The 26,288-nt window shown below is 35.0% G+C and overlaps 1 protein-coding gene across 11 annotated transcripts in view; it reads right to left on the bottom strand.

Moving 5' to 3' along the window:
- Positions 1–26,288, bottom strand: part of USP25 (ubiquitin specific peptidase 25) — a 138,015-nt gene that overhangs the window by 89,286 nt on the left and 22,441 nt on the right. For 5 of the 11 annotated variants that reach the window (XR_014825014.1, XR_014825016.1, XM_021070823.2 and 2 more), the window contains exons 3-5: positions 24,962–25,106; positions 12,800–12,923; positions 541–703 (exon numbers count right to left, since the gene is read on the bottom strand). Coding sequence is in view for 5 of the 11 variants with exons in the window: in XM_021070823.2 (XP_020926482.1) it covers positions 541–703; positions 12,800–12,923; positions 24,962–25,106 (432 nt within the window). In the remaining 6 variants the exon portion in view is untranslated. Of the gene's footprint in view, positions 1–540; positions 704–12,799; positions 12,924–20,853; positions 20,938–24,961; positions 25,107–26,288 lie in introns of all 11 variants that reach the window. The other 6 variants (XR_014825013.1, XR_014825015.1, XM_021070822.2 and 3 more) reach the window with 2 other exon arrangements.

The following is a 26,288-nucleotide window of genomic DNA, read 5'->3' as shown; positions in this document are numbered from 1 at the left end:
TAGAAAGAACATATTCTTGATTTATCAATATTTATTCTTTGTATCATTCTCACTTATGTGCTGAGACTTGTCAATCTACTCCCTCCTCAAATAAAATGCTCTCATATAAAAAATAGTATTTAAATGATTCTAATTCTTGAACGACATTTTCCATTATGTATAAATTAATCTGCTCTGACTCACAAAAACACAATTCTGGTTTCATATGTTGGTTACATCCCTCCCTAAATTTGCAAGGATTTACTACAAAAGTACTTTCTTTTCATTCTGACAACTCCTACCATCAGGAAGGAGGAGAAATTAATTCCAGATAAAAATTTAACTCCAAATAAGGCAGTGGTAGTATTCTATTGTTAAAACTCCATACTGAGAATGAGGAATGAAGCGGGGTAGGGAATACTGCAATCCCCAAACCAGTTTATTATACAGAATGGCATATGAAAATTGCCTGCAGTTATATATAAAATACACGACAACAACCCCAACCCACTTTCCATTGCTGTCATGCCCACCAAATAAGATCTGCATAAAGATCCGTACCTGAATAACAGCACTAAACCAGCAAGTATTGCCAACATTCTTTAGTCCAACAGGAGCTTTGTCCTGCCTTTTTCTATCATAAGGGTTTCGAGAATCTCTCCAAACTTCAGTAGGTGTCCTCTTCAAACATGCTTTGTTTTCTGCTATGCTGGCTTCAAGAACTCTTAAGCAATGGAGAGAAAATGATGGGAAAAAAATACAGTATTAATTTAGTGTTGTATCCTAGGAAATAGCATACTATAAACCCAAGACTTTAACTAAGCCCTGGACAATGTACTTGGGGAAGTAATATTGAACACTAAGTTTACTCAAGCAGAGCTTAGCTTTCTTCTAAGAACAGAGCAGTGGCAATGCAAATAGATCAGGAAACATGCAGCCTTTTTTTCTCAGAGAAAAAGGAAATTTCAAACACAGAAAGACAGTATTAAATAATTGAAAATACGTTACACTGTGTTTCAACAAATTAGAGGTTTAGTACCAGGAATAAAGTACCTAGATAAGTTTTCTGAGAAATCACTGTATTAAAGTACATATTTACAATATAAAAAAATTGACTAGTTTTTATAACTACTACTTCAAATCATCGAAAACATTAAAAACTGAAAAAACTGTACTTTTAACTCCTCTGACCATTAATTTCCTTTTCTACTAAAAAAAGGTTAATGTAAATTCTAGGGTTCCTTTTAGAGATCTATGCCTCTATGACAACTAAATAAAGGGAAAGAATATTTATGTATTCACTTCTTTACCTAAGAGTTTGCCTAGGGAAAAACCTAGTGAAATAAGTAGCTACATATCAGAATAGTAAAAGAATAATCTCTTGAAAATAAACTCAGCTACAAAATATCTAAAATATATCTAAACATGACCAAGGCTACTTTGCTTAATGGTGTTTTTCCTGCTCTTAAGCACGGAACAACTGCTAGGAACCCCTAATTCCCACATATAAGCTAAGTATTTTATCTGCTCAAGATATGTGTTACTTTTCTAAATAAGCATAACTAATAGCCAAGTAGCTTATGCCATTTTGTTCATCACAAAAACTTCAGTCAGAATGGGTTTTTGTTGTTTTTCAACTTTTTGGCTACTTGAGAAAATTTCATTCATGCTATACCATCCTTATCCTAAAGATTCTGTACTATCAGATAAATGCCAAAATAATATAACTATCTTCCTAAACTATGGGGGGAAGTAAGTTATTCTTTCATCTCTAACTTTACAACATGACGTTAGATACAATGCATTGAATTCTGAGTTATTACTTAAAATAACTTATGTGAATATAAGACAAAGTCTTTCTTTGGTAATCCATATAAGAATATATTGGAGAAAAAAGCTGAAAACAACACGATACATTAAAAATGTAAAGGTCATGGTAAATTCCCATATTTAAAAAAAAAAAAAGTTACACCTCTGTCACTTTTTAAGAGTGACCCAACATTAGTAGCAGTATTCTTTGTTCAAACATCAATTCTCATATGCAACCTCAGTCCCTAGTAGATTTTTCTCTTAAACTATTTACCACTAAAAGGGTCCAGAACTCCTTGAAAGCTAGTAGATGAATTGGAGCATAAGAAAACCAGCATTTATCTGGGACATCCCATTGTCTGTCACCAGAAACAAGTTTTCAAGAACATAAAGGGGAGATAACTCAAAGTACCATCTTGTGAGACTTTCTACTGTTCAAGTTGTACAGTTCAGAATAATACCACAAAATAATCAACTAGAAGAAATTTAATTTGTACAAGATGACTAAAGAGAAAGGTTAACACACAGTACACAAAAGACAAATATAACACTGAGGTCTGCTTTATGTAAAGAAGGTCTATTTAATTACTTACTGACTTTTATAAATTTCATTTGAGAAGTTTGTTCCCTTTGTAACATGTGTATATCTAGCAGTATAAATAAAGGAACCTTATTTTTACATTAGTAATTAGAAATGAATGAAAACAAGAAATGAGTTCTGGGGAAAGTAACAAAAATACCACAAACAGGAAAGAAGAATTAGCACCAGTGGTCATATACAAGAGACAGAAGAGGCATCCAGCAATTGACAAACAGCAGTGGGCATGAGCAATAACCACCAAAAGAAAAGGGGGGGGGGGGAATCCTACAGTATACTCCAAAAAAATAAACTAATCAAAAGTCAAGAACTACACTCAATCCTAAATCTCTCAAAGGGATAATCTTCTACCATTATATATGTTATGCTACTAATTATGATAAAATACTAACAAGAAATGAACCCTTCTTAATACCAACAGACTGTGTCACAGGTATCAAAATGAGCAGGCAATGAGTCACACAGACATTAGTCATGGAAAACTTAAATACATGACTTCTACGAAATACACTCGCTCTGCAAAAATTAAAAACTATATATGTCACATGAAGTTAATAACAAAATGAGACTCTACCTCAAGATAATATTGATTGAAATAGTCTCATGTTCCCCACAAGTATCAACAACCCACCCCAATCTATAATCTATAGTCTATATCTATTATCTGAGATAATGATATTCTTCTAATTCCAGATCTAGTTAATATTACTAAAAACCAGAAATTATTTTTAGGGAGTTCCCGTTGTGGTGCAGCAGGAAAAAATCTGACTAGAATCCATGAGGATGCAGGTTTGATATCTGGCCTCACTCAGTGGGTCAGGGAACCAGCGTTGCCTTGAGCTGTGGTGTAGGCCGCAGACATGTTTCAGATCCTGAGTGGCTGTGGCTGTGGCGGTGGCGTAGGCAGGGCAGCTGTAGCTCCGATTCGACCCCTAGCCTGGGAACTTCCATATGTAGCTGATGTGGCCCAAAAAAGCCCAAAAAAAAAGGAAAAAAATTATTTGTAATGCTTCGACATCATATCAATTTCATTACTCTCCTCTTCAAGTTCCTTTCCACCAAGAAAATACACCTCTTGACTTTCATGTTGTATGAAAACATTACATCAATGTGATTAGATAATGGAAGCTTCTGAGTCTCCTTGCCTACTCAGGAGAATGTATGGCTTCAAATGTACTTTCTAGGACCAAGCAGCCTGCCTACACAGCTTGTTGGTTGTAAGATGGGAGGGAAAGGGAGTCAAGGAAAGTCAGAGATATATACTTAAGATACCATCTCCCCAACATTCCTATGTACCCTTCTATGTAGAAGTAAAATTAGGTTCAGACGCTAACAACTGTTTGAGCAGAGCTCAAGACATACATGCTCACTGCTCATCAAAGTGACCTAAGAAATAAAAATTTTCAAAACTATCCATTTCCTAATTTCAAAAGTATCCATTTTAAAACTAACCATTTATTTTTGGTGTGTGTGTGCATATACATAATTAAATGAATATAACGAAATCTTCATATAATCTTCAGTCATATGGTAGATATTACCATTTGTTATAACAAAACTATGAGTTTTTAAAAGAAGAGATATTAAGACAGTCCTTAACCATACTGTAATATGGTAGAATTATGGCACTTTTAAATGAAGATGAAAGAATGCCATGACTTTGTGATCTCCTTGATTTAGAGCCTATAAAACATTCAGTTTTTTATCACCTAGGACTTATAACATGCTTTCAATAGGTTTCCACCTACCCCTCCTTCTGGCTCCTAAAGGACTTCATAAACATTTACTAAATTGCACAAAATTATTAATCAGGCAGTCTCTCTCATCAGCATTCGTAATACGGAAACATGAATGTGTTTCATCCCTAGAGCATATATAATAAACAGTAGGGGCTTAAAAAGTGTTTGAAGTAAACAGAAGATTAAAAAATTAGATGTTGGCACCTTCTTGTTAATTTTTATTAATTAATAATTTATTAATCATTTATTTTAGTTATTAATTTAAAATGCCCAACCTCTAGCCCAAAAATGAGCCCTCCATTCTCAAGCCCTTATCCTCTCCTATAGTCCAGTACTGGTATAATGAATACAAACTTTCTACAGAGCCAAGTCTTCATAACTGTTCCTTCCTTGGCCTCACCAAAGTAAAGCCAATGATTCTACCCAGGCTTTAAAGTGTCAGGTATACAACAGCTACAGTCTAGATATTAAGGATGCCAGTAGAGTAAAAGAGAAAAAATATTAATAACACTGCGAAGTCTCAGAGCTCAGAAATAGCTTATAACAAAATGTGGCATACTAAGAAAGGCCACCTCAAAAAGCCACAAATCAAAAGCTACCCCTGACCACAAACACCTTATCTCTCAACACTAAGTTACAACCATGGCATTCAACAATATAAAAAAGACAAAATGTTTTGTTGTCTCTTTTCCTTCCACACACTATATTGAATAAATCTTTAAGGCACTTACTTATGGTAAATGTTCATGTTCCCAGTAAAATTTTACTGTACTGATTTCGATGGCTTTTTTTTTTTTTTTTTTTTTTTTTTTTTTGGTGGGCTTGTTTTGTATTGTTTTGATTTAAATTGCATCATAGCAGTAATGTTGAAAATATCCCACTCTAGACAATCTAATTTAGCCAAGCATCATACTCACTGAAAAACATGCATACTATTTAAGAAGAAATAAAGATAAAGAATGGAAGGAGGGAGGGAGTAGGGATGGGAGAGAACATGGACAAAGGGAAGGAAAAGAAGGAGGGAACATGCTGTACATTTTCTTTAAAAATCCACTGGTATTTTGACAGAGATCACACTAAACTCATAAGTCAACTTAAGGAGAATTGACCAGTTTTATAATGTTTAGTCCTCCAATTTGTGAAACAGATAATGCCAATTACTTCCATATTCATTAATATGTCTCAATGTTATTTAGGAATTTTTTTCTTGGATGTTCTTGCACATTTCTTATTAGATTTATTCCTGATTTTTAACAGTTTTATGAGTTAAATGGTAGCTTTTAAATTTTACTCATTATTGTTTCTACATATATAATTTGTATTTCTATTATCAATTAACATTGCTAAATACATTTTTTATTGGTAAAAGTATTATACTAAGAGATAATTCACATATAAGATACTCAAATCTTAAATGTACAGTCAGTGAAATTTTACCAATGTATACATCATGTAACCACCACCTAGACCTAAATATAGAAAATCCCTATTATTTGAGATAATTCTCTCAGGCCCTTTTTCAACCAACTGAGTTGACACCTCTCTATTCTTCAGATAATCACCATTCTGACTTCTACCACCATAAATTAGTTCAGCCTGTCCTTAAACATCACATAAATGCAAGCACAAAGCAGTTAATTGTGTCAAGTTTCTTTCACTCAACAGGTTGCTTTGGAGATTCCTCCACTTTATTTGTTTTTTTTTTTGCTTTGTTTTGTTTTTTTTTTAGGGCCACAACTGGGGCATATGGAAGTTCCCAGGCTAGGGGTTGAACAGGTGCTATAGCCACCAGCCTACGCTACAGCAATGCCAGATCCAAACCGCGTCTGTGACCCACACCACAGCTCACAGCAACACCGGATCCTTAACCCACTGGGCGAGGCCAGGGACCAAACCAGCATCCATCCTCATGGATAGTAGTTGGATTCTTAACCCACTGACCCACAACGAGAACTCCAATTCCTCCACATTTTTTAAAAAACCAGGAAAATGTTTTCCATTACATTGCTTAGTATTCCACTGTGTGAAGAGACCACCACTAGTCTGCTCTTATGGATATTTGGTTTTTGACAGTTTTTAGTTATTATCGATAAAGGCATTATGCATTCCTTTCTCAAGGATCCATGCCTAGAAGTGGAAACGCTAAGTCCTGACCTAGTATATACTGAAATATATTAGAAATTCCCAGTTTTCCAACACAAGCAGAACAATCTTTGACATAAACCTCAACAACATCTTTTCTTACACACCTACACCTGCTAGAGTAATGAAAAAACAAAAATCAATAAATGGGACCTAATTAGATTGAAAAGCTTTTGCACAGCAAAGAAAACCATGAACGAAATGAAAAGACAACCCATGGAATGGGAAAAAATCTTTGCAAATGGAGCAACCAAAAAGGGATTAATCTCCAAAATATACAAACATCATACAGTTTTATATAAAAAAAAAAACCCAAACAACTGAATTAAAAAATGGTCAGAAGACCTAAACAGACATTTCTGCAAAGAAGACAAACAGCCCAAGCATAAATGAAAAAGATGCTCAACATCACTAATTGTTTGAGAAACGCAAGTCAAAACCACAATGTGGTATATAATCTCACACCAGTCAGAATGACCATGATCAAAGAGTCTACAAACAATAATTGTTGGAGAGGGTGTAGGGAAAAGAGAACCCTCCTACACTGTTAGTGGGAATGTAAACTGATGCAACTACTATGGAGAACACTATGGAAGGTCCTTAAAAAAACTAAGTATAGAACTGCCATATGATCCACTCCTGGACATCTATCTAGAGAAAAGTGTAATTCAAAAGATACATGCACGCCACTGTTCACTGCAGCACTATTTACAATGGTCAAGTCATGGAAGCAGCCTAAATGTTCATCAACAGAGCACTGGATAAAGAAGATGTGGTACATAGATACAATGGAATATTAGTCATAAAAAAGAAGGAAATAATGTCATTTGCATCAACATGGATGGACCCAGAAATTATCATACTAAGTAAAGTAAGTCAAAGACAAATATCATTTGAAATCACTAATATTTGGAATCTAATAAAAAAATGATGCAAAAGAACCTAAAAAAGAGAGACAGACTCAAAGATTTTGAAACTGAATTTATGGCTACCAAAGGGGAAAAGTGGGGCAAGGGAAGGGTTAAATTGGGGTTTGGGATTGACATATACACACTACTATATATAAAATAGGTAGGTAACAAGGACCTATCATATAGCACAGTATCATCTATTCAATACTGTGTGGTAACCTATATGGAAAAATAATGTGAAAAGGAATAGATGTAGGTATACGTATGACTGATTTACTTTGCTGTACACCTGAAAATAACAGATCTTTGTAAGTCAACTATACGCCAATAAAATTAAAAATATATATATTCCCAGTTTTCCAAAATGGCTATACCATTATACATTCTTACCAAAAATATATGACACTTTCAGTTGCTCTACACGTTTGCCAATCTTGAAATTGTCAGTCTTTTTAATTGCAGGAAATGTGTTGGATATATAGTGGTAGCTGTTTTCTAATGAGGTTGGAGAACAAGTTTATTACCACACAGATTACCACCATGGCTATAATCTATCATCATACCCAACACGGCAACTTGTCCACAATGAGTATATACATCCTGAGTACAAATTAAGAAACTCTGCATTTCTGGCACAGAGGCTACCAGTGCATGCTGGACATCCTTCCAAAAGCTGACCTATTAATCTGATGGTGAGGAAGGCCACTATGAAATGGGGTGTGGCTCTTGCCCATTCCTGACTACCTTGGACCTCTGACCACCTCCAGTCCTCACTCTTACCCTTCCTAGGACTATGAGCAGTGCCTTACTGCTGCGACACTTTTTCAAGTTACAGTGTTGCTGTTCCAATCAGAAGAGCCAGCTCTGGCCTCTCTTGTGTCCCTTGAAACAAATGTTTCATATTTCAACTTTACTACACAATTTGTCATCTGACAATGGTACATAAACCTTTTACCATAAAAGCCACTCAAAAATGGAATGTAGTCAAAGCACTGGACAGACCTTCTATGCTCCCTACCATTCATGGACAGCTGGCATTGCTGAGCCTTAAAATTATCCTCACAAATCAACTTAGATTTCTAATTGTCCCCCTCAGCTACTCCTGTCCCACGCATCTTCTTAAGGCAGTTACTCTCATAGCTGCTTCCTAGACAATGATCAGGACGAAAAAAATGAGAGTTATGGAGACCTATTTTAAAATTTCAGAATCCTGCCCCAACCATTTCTAGGCAGGTTGTCTTTTTCTATCCCAAACGGCAACTCGAGGCTCTCCTGGTTGGTAAACTCTGCAGGTGGCTCCCACACTTAATTCCAGTTCAGATACCTCTATTTCCTTGTTGGATGGAATGTTCTTAGAGCGTAAAAATAATGATTGCTTGGAAGAGTATACTGCTTACTCAATTCCTCTATAGTGGCCCATGTAGGCCAAACTGGGAGATAAAACATAATCATGTAAATTTTATTAAAATGTTGTTTCTCTTGTACCTGCCCTTCTGGATGAAAGGTTGTGTGCAAGTAGGAAATTACTGGGAAAAAAAGTGAAATCACAACTACTAGAAGGGAACATACAAATTTTGTGGCAGTGGAGGCAATACAACCACCCCACATCTGTGGGCATGGGGTATGGTAGATAGAGGAACAGGAGGAACATTAATAACCTCTGTCTTTTCAGAACTGATCTTGGAGCCTCAATGACAAACAGAAACTGCCCTGGTGAGACTAGCCCATACTGTTTCACTGAGTAAAGAATGCAAGCAGTTATTTCCCTTTCCTTCTTTGAAAATCATTTTATTGTTTTTGTATCTTATTGCTATGTCAATCTGTGCCATTTGTCATTTTCACTGTCACTGTTTTTAGGATAAATCTACATTTTTTTTCTCTGAATACTCTTAAGATTTTCTCAGTCTTAAGTATTCTGGAGTATCACTATAATGAATTTAGGTATGGCTTTCTTTTAATTTCCCTAATTGGAATTTGTTGGGTATCATGAAATTAGAAGTTATCTTTTCTCTTCTGAAATAATCTGTGATTATATCTTTAAATTTGATTGGAATTTATTAGGCATCATGAAATTACAAGTTATCTTTTCTCGTCCGAAATATTCTGTGATTATCTCTTTAAATTTTGCCTCTGATCCACTCCCTTTTCTTCTTCTGTAACATCAGCTAATGTATTTGGCCCTACTCATTTCATTTTCCATGTCTTTCAACTTTTCTCCATTTTTTTTTTATCTTTTTAGCAGTCTGCTACTTCTAATGTGCTATTAAACCTATGTTCTGTTTTCTTTTTTTTTTAACTTTAGTAATTCTTATTTTCATTTCCAGAAGATATCTTCACAGTTCTTTTTCAAGTAGAGATTTACTGAAACACTATAGTGACACAAATTTCAGCTTCACAACTATGGTACAACCTCTCATATAAATCTCATCACTTTCAAGAGCACCACTCAGAGCCAAGGGAATTATCTTTGCAGTATTATAGGGGTTTTGGGGGGGATACTTCTGATTTACCCTTATTGTGACTATGTTATCCATTGACATAACCACTTCCTGAGGGGAATGATCTCTTATTAAAGTTTCCCGCTCTAACATAGACAATGGCCTTTGACTTCTTTTTCCCCACATTCAACAAAGATATCAAAAGTGAAGTTCATATCCACAAGCAAATTTCATCAGGTCAATAAGTCACTTTCAGCATCCAAAGTTACTTCTTTGGGCTCCTGGTTTCATTTTGATTTAGTCTGATTGTGGTCCTTACTATCTTAACAATTCCGTAATACTTTCAAGAGATCTTAAAATATTTTACATCCAACAGAAACTACACATTCTGATTGTTTCCACTAGAAAATTTGTTTTAGTCTATTATATTTCTTGAAAGAGCTAGAGGTATGCTCTCTGTAACAATTTTAACTAGAACCTAGCCCTACCATCTACCCAACTAATTCAAAGTATTTCATAAGGCAAGCCTTTTTCACAATAAATATGCCATAGACATAAGCCAGCCACAATAAAGTTTGCTAGGAAATTTCAACTATCTATACTCCACTTGTTTCCTGTCTAAGGAGTGACAATTAAGAAATTATAATAAATAAAACCAATCCTGACATTAAGGAGTAATTACATTAAGAAGTACACCTTTAAAATGTTCAACTTAAAAATTTTTACCATTAATTTTATGGATGTCTAAAAAAAGACAAGTTTTATTTCACTGAATTATATACAATAATGTAGTATTCCAAATACGTAAATTCACATTAAAATATGCATACTGAAATATAAGTATGGTCAAATAATTATACAATTTTGCCAAGATTTCTTCCTCTGAACTTAGATAATGAACAAACAGTTAAATTTATTTTTAGGCATAAAATATGCTTTCCTTAAAAAATTCATCATTCAGAATTTAGAATCCTAAGCTTTACTAAAATCCACTGGAATATATTTGTCATATCTTTAACTAGAATTTTCATAATACCTTATTTCTAATACAATATGATTTATAAGTCTGCTTATTTATTGTACGTTTTACATTTAACATTTTTGTTAACTGTTTATTATAAAATCTATACACGCCAAGAAAAATACATTTTACAACAGTAAATTAATATGACCTTTTACTTCTACAAAGTATAATTTTACGTAAAATTCTGTCATATTATACTCTACCAAATCTCTGTAGTGTTATCTACAATAAAAAAAAAACTTGCAGGAGTTCCCGTCGTGGCGCAGTGGTTAACGAATCCGACTAGGAACCATGAGGTTGCGGGTTCGATCCCTGCCCTTGTTCAGTGGGTTAACGATCCGGCGTTGCCGTGAGCTGTGGGTGTAGGTTGCAGACGCGGCTCGGATCCTGCATTGCTGTGGCTCTGGCGTAGGCCAGTGGCTACAGCTCCAATTCAACCCCTAGCCTGGGAACCTCCATATGCCATGGGAGCGGCCCAAAGAAATAGCAAAAAGACAAAAAAAATAAAATAAAATAAAATAAATTAAATTAAAAAATAAATAAAATAAAAAATAGTTTAAAAAAAAACTTGCAAAATATTTACTAGTTTGAGTATATTAAAATTAAAAGATTTTAATCAGACTTTTAAGTTTAATTAACTTTTAACTTAAAAAACTTTTAAGTTTTTTTAAACAACATGTGTTATTTAATTAGAAAGTACATGATATAAAACTACTGATACTATTTGGTATATGATCCTCCAGACTTTGTTTGTATTATTACATATTATATTTTGTAATCTCCTTTTCACATAATAGATCATCATTCCCTTTAATTGTGAATTTCAACTGATATATGTCATGTTTGAAATATTTCTCATTGAAATTTAAGTATCAAATCAAATTTTATAATTATTCAAGACAATTATTTCATCCCAATTCATTTAATAAGTCCAAACATAACCTATAATTTCTCCAAATCCTTCAAAAAATAAGCCTGACTAAACTGTTTAAAAATAACTTATGCACTTTCAGTTTTCATTTAAAATTACTGGCACTGAATGAGATATTAGCCGCAACTAAAGAGGACAATGGATTTTAATTACATCTTGCTATGTTAGTATCTTACAAAGTGGTTTCCAAAGTAACACTTAAAAGACATTAAAAAGTATTATGAAAAATTATATACCTTTTCTAAACACTGCATTTTAAGATATCTTCTATCATATCGTAACCTCAGGTTACTCAGAAAGAAATATACTACTGATATTATGCCAAGGGAAATTATCTGAGAAAGCTGGATACATACTGCTACCAAACAACTCTGTTACAGGAAAAAGAACCCTGGACTCATAAGACCCATCTTAGCCAGCGTACCTTTGGAAAATCACTTAACCACTTAAAAGATAAATTTCTTCTTTAGTAAGATAAAGTTACCACTGCCTCCAAAGAGTTGTTTAGAAGATTACAGTTATAATTTAAATTCTCTAAATCAAATCTATTTGATCCTCTGATAGATCAAATTGTTTTGAACTAAAAAGTTTTGGTTATTAATAAAATCAAAAGATGCATTCCATTGCACATCTTGGAGTCTTATTTCTCTTTAAAAAATGAACCCTATAAATACACTATCATATTTTAGATCAGAAGCTGGCAAACTATGGCTCATAGGCCTCAGCTGGCAGTCTGTTTTTGTAAATCAAGATTTACTGGAGCGCAGCCACACTCATTAAATTATGTACTATCTATGGCTGCTTTTGCACTACAAACCAGAGTTGAGTAACTGCAACAGAAACCACATGGCCAACAAAGCCTAAAATATTTACCAAGGGCCTTTACAGAAAAAGTTTGCTGACTCTTGCTATAAATGACTATAAATTGAATTGTCCAAAAGGGATTAAAGAAGGCAAAAAAAAAAGAACAAAGAAAAATTAAAATATATACCTAAATTTAATGCCCCACGATGCCACTCCAAAATCCTAAAAATCTAAGCTTCAAATGCAAGTGGATCTAGAATATGAAAATTTTGGTTACATAAAATATAAAAGCAATACTGGTATATTAATCGTTTATTTAGAATAGCAAAATATATCTCTGTGCCTCCTGAAATTAATTAAAGCCAATTATTATTTTTATTATAAATAGTACTTATATCTACTTTATACAAAGTATGTTTTTTACCTGCTAATGGCTTGCTCCTCATCAGTTATTCCAGTCTCCCTGAATGCCCTGTTTGATTCCGCCAAACTCAAGGCAATTGCTCTCTGAAGATCATCTTTATCATCTCCAGTGAGATCAATCACATCTGAAAAGCAAAACTATCTTTCTCAAAATTAAAAGTCAAACGAAATGAAAGGTAATTCTTATACGGAGATTTTACACTCAATATTCCCTTTCAAATCAAAGTTAGCACCAACTTAATTCGGTATAAAAGCCTCTCTAAAGAGAATGCAAACACATTTTAAATGGTTATACTTTGAAACTTCATGTTTTTCTCCTTATTTACTAGGAGGTCTCTGATGAAAAGCTAATAAGCAGAAAGACTGCTAAAAACAGGTTCCTTAACAACAAAAACTGAAATCAACATAATTAAACATTTATATTTATGCTTTCCAAAGTTAACCCAAATACATACATATTACAGGTCATCCAACACTCCCTAGACATTATTTATCAAAGTATAATAATAATAACTGAGCTCCCAAAAATTATGTTTCAGAAACTTTATATATATATGAGCACACACACACACACACACACACACACACACATTATTTAAAGTCTGGAAGAATATATGAAACTTAATGGGTTAATTTCGATGAGGAGGGTTATGGGAAAAGGAAATATGAGGATCTTTCACTTTCTATTTTCTGTGCCATGCATTCCTTTTAATTAAAAAAAAAAAAAAGTTGGAGATCCCATTGTGGCTCAGTGGTTAACGAATCAGACTAGGAACCACAAGGTTGTGGGTTCGATCCCTGGCCTTGCTCAGTGGGTTAAGGATCTGGCGTTGCCATGAGCTGTGGGGCTCGGATCCTGCATTACTGTGGCTGTGGCGTAGGCTGGCAGCTACAGCTCCGATTGGACCCCTAGCCTGGGAACCTCCATATGCTGAGGGAGCAGCCCTAGAAAAGGCAAAAAAACCAAAAAAAAAAAAAAAAAAAAAAAAGTTTTTATTTCACAAAAAGAAAAAAATATGCAGGAGTTCGCACTGTGGAGCAGCAAGTTAAGGATCCATAGTCATCTTTGCAGCAGCCTGAGTCACTGCTGTGGCACTGGTCTGCTCCCCAGCCCAGCACAGTGGATTAAGGATCTGGCGTGGCCACAGCTATGGCACAGATCAAAGCTGCACCTCAGATTCAATCCCTTGCCCAGAAACTTCCATACGCCATATGCTGTGGATATGGCCACAAAAAAAAAATACAAACAAATAACACATTTTCTTTTGTTAGAATAAAATAAGATAGTCTCGGTGCTGTAAATATTCTTTTTCCAAAGAATAAAGACTACAACTATTACCACCTTCAGAAACACTGCTTTTTAATCCATTTCCCAATATACACTGGTCAATTTCTTTTTCTTTCCTTTTTTTCTTTTCTTTTTTTTTTTTTTTTTTTTTGGCTTTTAGGGCCATACCTGTGGATATGGAAGTTCCCAGGCTAGAGGTGTAATTGGAGCTATAGCTGCTGGCCTACACCACAGCCACAGCAACGCAGGATCCGAGCTGCATCTTCAACCTACACCACAGCTCAGAGCAACACTAGATCCTTAACCCACTGAGCAAGGACAGGGATCAAACCTGCATCCTCATGGATACCAGTCAGGTCCATTTCTGCTAAGCCACGACTGGTCAATTTCTTTAACCTAAAAGATGCCAATGATACTCCTATTATTAAACAACAATAGACCATAACATGCTGATAAATAGGGGATTACAAAACAACAGGATAAGAAAGAGACAGAAGTATATTGTTACCACCTTATCTTTGCAGAGTTGGGATTACGCCTGTTGATATTTTGAACAAATTTTATATTCATAATGCTTATTTGTATTTGAGACATGTTAAAAATTAATTTTTTCCTTTGTGATCTTAGAATTTTACAAGAGGGAAACAAACAAAAAGGGGTAGGAAATGGGAGATGAGGTGCCTGCATAATCACCATGTGGCTATAGGGTTACATACAACTACCAAAAAATATATTTCACACTTAATAAGAAATAAAATCTACTGATAGTTTCAAACATCTACTTCTATTGTCATATACACTTTTTTCTTTATGAAAATATTAAAAATATTAGAGTAACATTGGCCAGATTTTGTTAATATCCTTAGAGAATATAATAAAATCTCACACAAATATAATAAGTAGGGTCCAAAAAATTCAACCAAGTAAAATGTGGAACAGAGTTATGTATCAACTGCAATGATGGAGCATGCCTACATATATCAGGAGGCTAAAGATTTCCTAATTCCGGTTTACAAGATCCAAATCCACGTAGACCAGGGCTGTAGATGGGTATCTCCTGGGTGTGGCCATTTACTCCAGCTGCAATGCTAATAAAGAAGCTAGGACTAGAGAGGCATGAAATGGTCTCTTAAAAATGAGAACTATCTCGGAGTTTCCATCGTGGTGCAGTGGTTAACGAATCCAACTAGGAACCATGAGGTTTGGGGTTCGATCCCTGGCTTTGCTCAGTGGGTTACAGATCCGGCGTTGCCGTGAACTGTGGTGTAGGTTGCAGATGTGGGCTCAGATCCCGCATTGCTGTGGCTCTGGCGTAGGCCAGGGGCTATAGCTCTGATTCGACCCCTAGCCTGGGAACCTCCATATGCCTTGGAAGCGGCCCAAGAAATGGCAAAAAGACAAAAAAAAAAAGAGAGAACTATCTTGGTCATTAAATATTAACTAAAACTGGACTGTGTATAAAGAGAGAATAATGGAAGTAAAGAAAACTTGAAAATCACAAAGAAGCAGAAAAACAGGTTTGGGGGACATGATCAATTAGCTCTCAGACTCGATTCTCTCCATCCCAATATGATTTTTTCAACTACAGACACTGAAAAGATTAAAACAAACAAATCTATTTTCCTGTTTCATTTGCAGTTATGGATAAAATTCAGGTTCCACCAACTGGATGCACCAGCACAAGATTTGGAAAGCAGAAGTGAGGGGGAAATCACTCACTATCCCACTGTTTTTGGCTATTTTCTTCTTCATGACTGAACAGATGTGGGTTGTTCCACAGTAGCAACCCAGTATCCAATTTTCAGCTTCAGGGATCCAAGAGTCAGACTCTGCATTCCAATGCCCAGGCATAGCTTATCTAAGCCTGCGGCTTGTTCCCTGAGCTGCAGATACAGAGCTGTGTCCTTGAACGTTGTAGTCCTACAGGCAGTCTCCTGACTCTCTACCTCCCTGACTGTGGCAGATGGAGTAGGTTCCCTGGCTGGCCAATCCTGAAAGAATCTAGAAGTCATTTCAGAAGGGTGAGCTAGAGATCCCTTCTCCAGCGCTTCCACTGGTTGTTGTTGTTTTTTTTTTTTTTTTTTTTTAGAGAATCTAGTCCTCTGTATTAAATTTCTTCTCTGAAACTATCTAGAGTGTTTACTGTTTCAAGACTGATAAGTAAACCAAACTGGCCAGAGCAGAAACTCACTTAGAAATAGCAACAAGTTATACTTAGAGCTTTTCATAATTTAGCAATTGTAACTCAAGCAACAGGAAAGCAAAAAATAAGGCAAGATGTTTTTAACCCTATTTCAGAAATGAGATGATTGAAGTTGCAAAATATAAAGTCTAATATTGTGAAAATAAAGAACAGTAAATAGGCTTCAAATTTAAGTCTTCTAATTATTAAATCCAGTGGTCTTTTCCTTCATCCTAGCAGTTCTCTAAATTTAATCCATGGAACCTTGGAAACCCCCAATGACTCTATGAGGGAAGGTTCCTTAAGTAAAAAATATTCTCATAATAATACTAAGGCATTATTTGCTTTTCCTAGTGTGGTCACATTTGCAGTGGATGGAAAACAGCAGTACATAATACCACTGCCTCTTAGCACAAATCGAGGCAGTAGTACCACGATATGTGAGTAATTCATTATGCTGCTCACAACTATGCACACTCCCTATTAAAAAAAAAAAAGCCAGCCTCTCTTAAATCCTTGATAAAAAGAAATTAATTTTATTGAATCTCAAACTTTATCTTACATGTTCCTTTGATTCTATGTGACATAATAGGAAGTTTGCATAGCACTTCTGTTGTAATCTAAAGTATGCTGTTCCAAAGGAAAAAACACTAGTGCAAGCTGAACTTCATCCCGTCCCCCACCATGGAGCACTATTTTTACTTGAAAGAAAAACTGACAAACTACAAACTATGATTATTCAGACTTCAGTATTTGGCAGACATCTTCTCAAAAATAAAGTGAGCCTGTCACTTGAAAAACAAATGACAGTATTTGTTGCCAATTATTAGTATGGAAATTTTAACCACAAATCGCAACTCTGAAAAACTTATTTCTACCACTATAAGCTTGATATCTTCCCAGTACTTAAAGACTCTTCTGGTGAACTCAAGTGACATTAAAAATTTCGATTTGTTCTATAGATATTCTTCCTACATTTGGAAAGAAACTTATTCCAAATTACCAATGCATGGTGTTTTTAAATCATGCATGGATAAACCGTTCAAAGAGCAAGATAAGCTGATAAAGATGTTAGGAATATCTTTGGTTCTAATATTTGGTCTCTGACCCAGTTCCTGACACAGAGCTCCTTTATCACTTGGCATTTTCTAGGTGATTTTAATAGCAACTTTCTAAGGAGGTGCCTCCTGCCTGACTCCTGTACAGCTTCAGGATGGGCACTGGTTACCAGAAAAACCAAGCCATGATGAGAAGTTTGGAACTTTAAACCCCACCTCCCATTCTCCAGGGAGATATGAAAGACTGGAGATTACTTACTACCTGATGAAACCTCCATAAAAATCCCTAAAGTACAAGATTTGGAGACCTTCCAGGCTCGTGAATAAATCTACATGCTAGGAGGGTAGCATACCCCAACTCTACAAGACAGAAACTTCTGTACTTGAAACCCTTTCTGATCTTGCTCTAGATACTTCTTCATCTGGCTGTTCATCTGTATCCTTTTCCTTTATCATAGCCCTTATTTTATAATAAGCCAATAAAAAAAGTTTCTATGAGCCATTTTAGTAAATCATCAAACTTGAGGATGGGGTTGTGAGAACCCTCAATGTGTAGCCAAGTTAGACAGAATGTGGGTAACCTGGGGACCTGCTACCCATGATTGGTGTTCAAGGTGAGGGCAATCTTGTCGGATTGAGCATTTAACCTGTGGGATGTGATGCTAACTCCAGGTTGATGGTGTCAGAATTGAACTGAAGGATACCAGGTGCATGTCAGAGAATTGGTGGGGTGTAGGGAAAAAAAACTCACATATCTGGCATCAGAAGTATTATAAGTGTGAGCAGAGGAAGAAACAAGCAATGATAGGCTTTAATGCTAGAAAGGTTAACTGACCAGAGACTATCGGTCCTTAACTGAAAAGCTAGGACTTTTTCCTTTAAGCACTGGAGAAGACCTTGGTAAACAACAAACTTTTTTTTAATCAACCCTCCCCTCCAGTATTAGTATTAATGCAAACAGAATTCAAGGGCACAAGTGTGTTTGTGTCAGCTGAATAATACTGTAGATGATTTTACAAAAGCATATAACAGTAATCTCTCCAAAATTTCAAGACTGACCAAATTAAAACATTTTCTGTAAAATCAGAAATATATATATCAAGCCATAACATTACCCATAATAAATCTTTCATTTTCTAAAAACTTACCTATCAACTACCAAACATTTCTCTGCTAACTCTAAAATACAGGAAATCATCAACTTAACAATAAATTAGACTTCAAATGTAAGCACTGTTTATCATTTTCTTCTGAAAATCATATATTAAATGTCATGAGGCTTTCAAGTTAGTTCCTAAGAGCCAATTTAGCCTATAATCTAACTGAAATGAAGTACAATATATTGAAAGATTTTGGTTTGAGAAGAAAAAAAAGTTATTTATTCTTCCCCACCTACATAAGGTTAAACCTAGGATAAACATTTTTTTTTTTTAATATTTAAGAAGCCAAGGTTATATTTATCACCAGCAGAGATTTCTAGGCAGGAGAGTGATATGAGCAGAAAGAATTCTGTCTTGGGAGTTAGAAATTAAAGTGTTGAAAAAGAGTTTGAGTTGTAATGATAATGCTGGGGCAGAGGCAGAAGCAACTGAAGGAAAAAAGCATGCATGTAAAAACTGACAGAACTGCAAGTTAAATGATTGTTTTGGAAGATGAGGAAGAGCTGGGGGTGGCAGGGGCAGGAGGGATCACTGCAGGGGCGGGGGGGGAAATCACCAAGCCGCCAAAAGGACGGGAATGCCCTTAAGAGCAAAAGGCCTTAAGAGCAAGAGGTAAATAGGAAGAAAGATGGTCAGCAGGAGATGAGCAGTGAGAAAAACACCATTCTCACCCTCACTCTGCTTCAACAACCGAAATGTCCTCATCATTCACCTACTGAGCCAAACACTCCTAGCTCAATACTCCAGGCTGGGATACTCCTCCCTCAGACAGAACTGAAGTTTACTCCTCACTTCACTTGGACATTCCCTGACCAACCCTCCATCTAAAACAGCACACATACCCCATGACCAAACGGTAACTGCATCCCTGTCACCCTCGGTTCCCCCTACTCTGCTCTACTGCTCTTCATGAACTTACCTACTACCTGACATTATTTATTTATCATTTACTGTCTATCTTCCCCCTAAGTAAACGAAGACACTTTTTTTTTTAATGGCCTAAAAGAGCACTTGATACACATCACAATCACTAAATATTTTGTTGAGCAAATAAAGGTTTAATATCTATACATGGAGTAAAAATAAAAAGCTAATGAGTCATCTTCATAGTGGCACTAGTTAGAATACTTGAAATACATACTTTACCCATCCAAATTTTTTTCTAGAAAAAGGACAAACAGCATAATAAGGTATGTTAAAAGAATACTTTAAAGCAAGAAGACATAAGCCATGTACATTTTGTTGCCCACCTGCCCCACTCTCCCATTCTCCCCTCCCCTCAGTCAGCTCTCTTAAGCTGCTCCTATTATTCCAATTTTCTCATTGCTAAGTCAGATTCTCTAAAACAATAATGCCCAACAGAACGTCCTGGGATGACGGAAACATTCTGTTATCTGCACTGTCCAATAAGGTGGTCACTAGTCACATGCAGCTGCTACTGAGCATTTAACATGTGCCTATGGCAAGAGAAAAATGGAGTTTCAGTATTATTTAATTTTATGTTTAAATTTAAGTTGCCACATGTAACCACTGGCAACTGTATTGAACAGCTCAGCTCTAAATGGTCTCGCTGTTTTGAATAATAGCTGCCAAATTTATCATGGTAGCATTGCTAAGTAAGGAAAGTGATTACTAAAGGATCCATTCCTGAGTTTTGCCATATATTTTACTGTGCTTTCCAACTTGGATTGAGAAAAAAATTGAAGTTAACATTCTATATTAGTCGACAAAAAGTGCAAAAGCCCATGGCTGTCATTCTGCCCTAAATTTTAAAAAATTCATAAAGTTATACAAGTAATAATAGTGTATTTCTAATACAGAATGTAAATCTAATTGCATCCAATCACTTACAAGTAACTTTCATACTGCTGAGGCATCTCATTTTTAAGTTTAACACTGACTTTTGATGAACCATCAAAATTGTTTTTAAGCATTAGAAATCGGGAGCGATTTAACTTCCATTTCCTTTTTTTTCTGTCTGAAGTTACTTGTTTAACAAATCTGGTGAACAGGAAAAATATCAGTGTTCAATTAATAAAACCCCAACTGCTTAACCAAAGTGATTTATCCTCAGCAGAGATGAGAGCACTAGACTGGGATATAGTTCTCATTTGTGCTTTAAATTACTTTTAGGCTAGCCAAGCAATATAACCAAGACTAGAGACCTAGGATAGAATCTCAACATTTTTCTTAGTTTCTATGCAATCGTTACCAAATAATTCAAGTTCTTTGGGGGTATACAAAAAAATACAGTGATTCTAAATTTGTGAAGGGTAAACCACTTAACTCTCACTCTGATGTGCTATACTAATTATTCTAAAATTTAAGCCAATATGTGGCATAACTTTCTGTGTTAAAATTACCTACCCAAATCCCTTTTATCTTTTGATCCATACTTTGATTGCTCAACTGTAGCACATCTTGTTCTGGTGGGCATATACTGTTTTTTTCCTGTTTTAAAAAAGTTCAAAAGGATTTAATGATCATGAAAGAAAGAATACTACTATTTGATTTCAAATTGGGCAAAAGCCTCGTATGGTCATGTCTATTGTAGTTCGCCATGATACAAAAACTTCACATAATCTCTTCTGATTATGAAGTACACCCATGATATCTCAATACTTTGCATTATTCTCTAGTCCCCTTTGCATTTTTAACTGCAAAACTCCCAGCACAAAAATTTTATTTCTCCCTTATGCTGGAGGTGGGAGGGTGTCATCTGACAATCCACAATATCCAGTCTTAACAGGAAATTCAAGTAATTTTAAAACGTACCTCAAATCTTTGCTAATAGTACTACAAAATGATTGAGCCTTTTCCCAAAATTCAGCAGAGTGTGAAATTACAGTATGCAATGTTACCAAAGCAATACTTCTTAAATCTTTATTATGCAGAGTAAAAGCCTTCCTTGAAATGTTTCCTTTTTCTCTCAAAAATGAAATGTATGAATAAAAGTTACACTGAGAAGACCAATAATTGTCCTAACAGCTACTGAAAATATACTTACTTCTTCAATATTAAAGTTCACAAATACTGTATCCACATACTGTATGTTCTCCAAAACTAGTAACGTAATTTGCTTTATCTTCTGATGTACTTGAGTTATGTAAAGATGAAAATTTCCTTACAACCCCAAATGCAACTTCTGTGGGATAAGAGTTTAAAAGCTAAATTTTTCTAGTCATTTAAAAAACATGTATTTTAGTCTTTCTAAAAGAGACCTTCAATTATGTTATATTTCAGCCCTATAACAACAAGAAATCATATTGTCCCATAAGCATTAAGGCACATTTGTATCAAATATACACTTCTGTCAGCACTACACAATAGATGACACACATAAAGTCATCAAGGCTTTGTTTATGCCTTAACCCTGGTTCTAACAGACTTTATACTTAGAAAATAAGAAATTGTAAAAATAAAAACTCCTGCCATATTTGAAATGGTTAAGTTCGACTATGGTCAACTTGCAAGTAACAATGCATTTCACATAAAATTAAGAAAATGCTGAAAAAAAGTTTTACATCTAGAACAATCCCTTGAAAACCTCTTCACACTCTGATCACTCCAATACTTTATACTTCTTGAGCACTGACACAGTTTTTCCAAAGAGGTCTGTGTTTGAACATATATTCATTTAAAATTATTTTCTATCCTTCCCACGTTTTACCACTCCTTCCAAGAATTAAAAATACACAAAGATTCCATTTCTCTTCAGCAATTACAGCACAGTAATTTAAAGAATATGCTGAAGGCATGACATCTACTTCCTTTCTCAGTTTTAAACCATGTAACGCTATTATGACACTACTGAATTTAAATGCCAAATCAAGACTACTTCCTCAAGGCAGCTGTACTTCTCAGAACTTTACAAAATATGGTACAAATGCGTTAAATGGAAAAGAAATATTGTTACCTCATCAGCTATTTTTTTCACAGTTTGATAATAATACTATTATTACAATACAATCATTCCATTATATTTCTTTTTCTTTCTTTTAGGGCCGCATCCACGGCACATGGAAATTCCCAGGCTCAGGGTCAAACTGGAGCTGCAGCTGCCAGCCTACACCACAGCAGCAGCAATACAGGATCTGAGCCGAGTCTGTGACCTGTATCACAGCTCATGGCAATGCTGGATCCCCGACCCACTGAGAGAGGCCAGGGATCAAACCCAAATCCTCATGGATACTAGTCATATTCGTTTCCACTGCACCACAACAGGAACTCCATCCATTATAAATTCCTACAACAGTTTTTCTCTCAATAATCTCAAACCCACTTTATGGACACATTGTCCAAATTATTCATATGAACTAGCTTCCTGGTTGTAAGGATAGCACGTTATCAATAAAGAAACCACCACAACAAGCAACTCGCTCTGTTAGACAATCAATGAGATAAAACCAGAAACTCCATTTGTCTACCATTTCCTTCAAGTAGAACAATAAAACTTCTTAGTGGATGTTTTTCAAGAACTACATATATACACAATTTTTTAAAATTATCAACAAATAGGGTACATGCTTTCTGAAATCAGGTTGCTTTCTCCCCAAGAGCACACATTCAAATCTCTTTTTGTACATAATATTTTCACTATTCTGTGTCAAAAGTCTTGAACAGGGGTTAACATATGGCTTAAACAATTTTCTAATTTTTGCACACCAAACAAGATATCTCTTTTGTTTATGACCGTCTTATAATCCTAATTCTACTCTGCAAGTCTATACATGCTATCTTACATCACAAAGTCTACCACCTACATTAAGAGCTTGAAGCTATCATTATAAAATCCTTCCATCATTTCAAGGAGAACACTGAACCATTACTCAATTTCCTATTTCCTTCACTTCCACCAGCAGTCTTTCAGTTAAAATCATTTTTTTCCTTTCTCTACCTAATTTCACTTTCCTTCTAAGTCTCAGAACGTTCAAAGATATGAGATGTACTCTCAAAAAACCAATTTCTCCTCTATTTATACCAGTTCTCTTTTTTCCAACTTCTTGTAACAAGCTTCTCAACCTTGTTGAGACCTTCATTGGTTTTAAAACAACTTTTTGACAAATATTATCAAAAATAACAAACACTGTTTGAGAAACTATGACATCCTTCTACGGATCCCACCATCATACTAGGATGTCATAGTTTCTGGTCTCTTGCCCTACTACATTTTCAGTTTGGAAAGCAAGAAATTTCAAAATAGCAATATTCTTTAAAACAGAAGTATGCTCTGGGTGTTAAGTACCTGTTCAACTAGAGGTCAGGGGAAAACACTCTAGAGCCAGCAGCTCCTGAGCTGAGTCTTATATCACCAGCTGGGGGTAAAAGCTAGAGGGGATTCCAGATAGAAGGAACAGCAAGTATAAAGACAGAAGAAGTTAAATAGCATTGGCTGGGTGAGAATTTCCAACTATACTGTATTATCACATTGTAACGTAAGAGGAGGAAAAGAGTAGAAAATGAAGTTAGAGATGTAAATAGGGGCAAACCAGTGTTTGTCTTGAACCTGGACATAACAACTGAGTATGTCTTAAAAACACAGAACTTCTCCCAACAGTTATTATCTGTGTGAGATAGGACTACTCCACCTCTGGCTGACAAAGGACCATTTATGGAGCAACATTACTAAGACTGCTTTGAAGTTAAAATATTTTATCAACAAACAGTAAACAGTGTTTAATGCCAATGCATAGCTATAAATATCTATGTGGATGGGATTTTCCTGGTTGTTTCCTAACTTTAAGAAAGCCTATAAACAAAATAAGAAATTTTTTCAAATACAAGTTAGTAATCAAGCTTCCCAAATCCAGAAGGCATAAATACCTACATTTTATATAATGTAGTTTTTATACCATGAGATATAGATAATGAAGATATCTTGAAAAGTTCAGCTATAGAAGCACAAATTGTTCATACTATAAAGAAATACCAAAGTCCTATATAAGATCTTCCATAAGTACATCTATGTGTTGTAGGTGTTTTTATTTTTGCTACACTATAATGAAACTTTTTCCAAGAGCTTTATTTTGGGGAGGGGTTGGAATTGAGGGAAAGAAAAGTCTGTTAAACAATAAATCTATCTGTAGTGAGAAACAGTACCTTATCTTCAAAAATACTAAGGCCCCTACCAAAACTTCAAATCTATAAAATAAATGACTGTGCCCATTTACAAGTCCAGAAATTTGTTTCTTTAATAAGTAACACCTTTAGATGGTGCATGCTTCAAAACAACAAAACTGCATGAAATGCTTTATGAAAGAATATATAACTTAAACACAATCTTTTACTCCTAAACTGGAAAAAATACATATATATCAACTAATAAAAACATACACGCCTTTCACCTGCACCAAAAAGAGCCAAGACTAAAGGACTTTCTTTTTTGTCCTTTACCTCTGCTTAAACAAACTATATCCCCAAGAAAAACTTTTCATTACATCCTGATTAATATATTAAGGAAGCAAAGTAAACTCACTCGTATCTGCTTGGCTTCCCACACTGATGTACCGATCATTGCCAGGAAGCGCTGTCTGGTAGTAAGCCGTCTCCTCCTGCTGCGGGGTCTTGGCATTCTTCGCAGTAAGGAAAGCCACCGCTAGCTCCAAGTTTCCATTACTATCCTTCAAATATCAAGAAAGAAACATCAAATATTTTGGAATAACCCTACACATTCTCACGTAATTTATGTAATTTTCTCCCTAACGACTAATACTAACAGTAAAAATTATTTTCAGATTTAAAAAACTATTATGAGTCTTAATTTTATAGTACAAATTCACTATAAATAATGTGTATCAATAGTAATGTAAATAATGTATATCAATAGTAATGCCTTTTTATATTCATTAAAACTATAATTATAAGGTAAAAATCAATTATATAACTAATTTCTTAGTTTTCCATTACTTTTATATCTGCTTTATGAAAGTCCAGTCATAAACTTATACTTCTAAACAAATGAAGAAACTAAAAAATGTTTCCTGTAACTTGCCACATAAAAAGGCAAAACATGTTTAAAACAGTACTTCAGCAAATAAGGACAATAAAAGATATTTCCTTTACTATGGATGCTACATGTCTACTTAGAGGCAAACTAACAAGCAAATATCAAAGACATAATATTAATAAGAAGAAAACCGAAGACTGAAGCTTGATAGACACAGAGAACTCCCAGGAAGACTCAATACTGTCAAGATGAAAATCTTACCCAAATTAAATACATAAATTTTATGTACTTCTCATCAAAAGTATACCTAGATAAAATTACTCTAAAGTTAATTTATAAGAAAGCAGATGCTAAAAAACTAAGAATTTCTGAAATAGCAAAATTATGAGAAAAGACTTGCCCAGTTATCTCTATGTTCTGTGTACAGTTAACAATAAATACAACCCTAGCTCTATGACGGCTGATTGAAACAACATTACGAAATCCAGGTATGAATAATGAAGTAATCTTTGTAACAGAGACCAACCCATGAGATAAGCAGACCTTCAGTACTTAGCATACATGTAAACTATAAAAGGAAGCCAGTAGAAGGTTTTGGACAGAAATGACATGGTATGACTTACATTTTAAAAGCATTTTTCTCTGTGTATGTTGAGACTATAAGAGAAAATGGGCAGAAGCAAAGAGTCTGACATTTATTTGATATCATATTAAATGTGAGAAATGACTGAAGGAGAAAGATCAGGATGATTCCAAGAGGCCAGAGCAACTAGAAGAATGAAGTCCCCAACTTACCCCAACTTCACCTCTATTAGCCTTAGAGGAGAAAAAAAAAAATGAGTCCAAGTTGAAACCA

This window comes from Sus scrofa, chromosome 13 (genome assembly GCF_054392235.1).
Source record: "Sus scrofa isolate SSC_HxYL_T2T_F1_AM1 chromosome 13, Sscrofa_HxYL_maternal_Yorkshire_Landrace_v2.0, whole genome shotgun sequence".
Taxonomy (NCBI): Eukaryota; Metazoa; Chordata; class Mammalia; order Artiodactyla; family Suidae; genus Sus; species Sus scrofa.
This window is presented reverse-complemented; position numbering and strand designations above follow the sequence as displayed.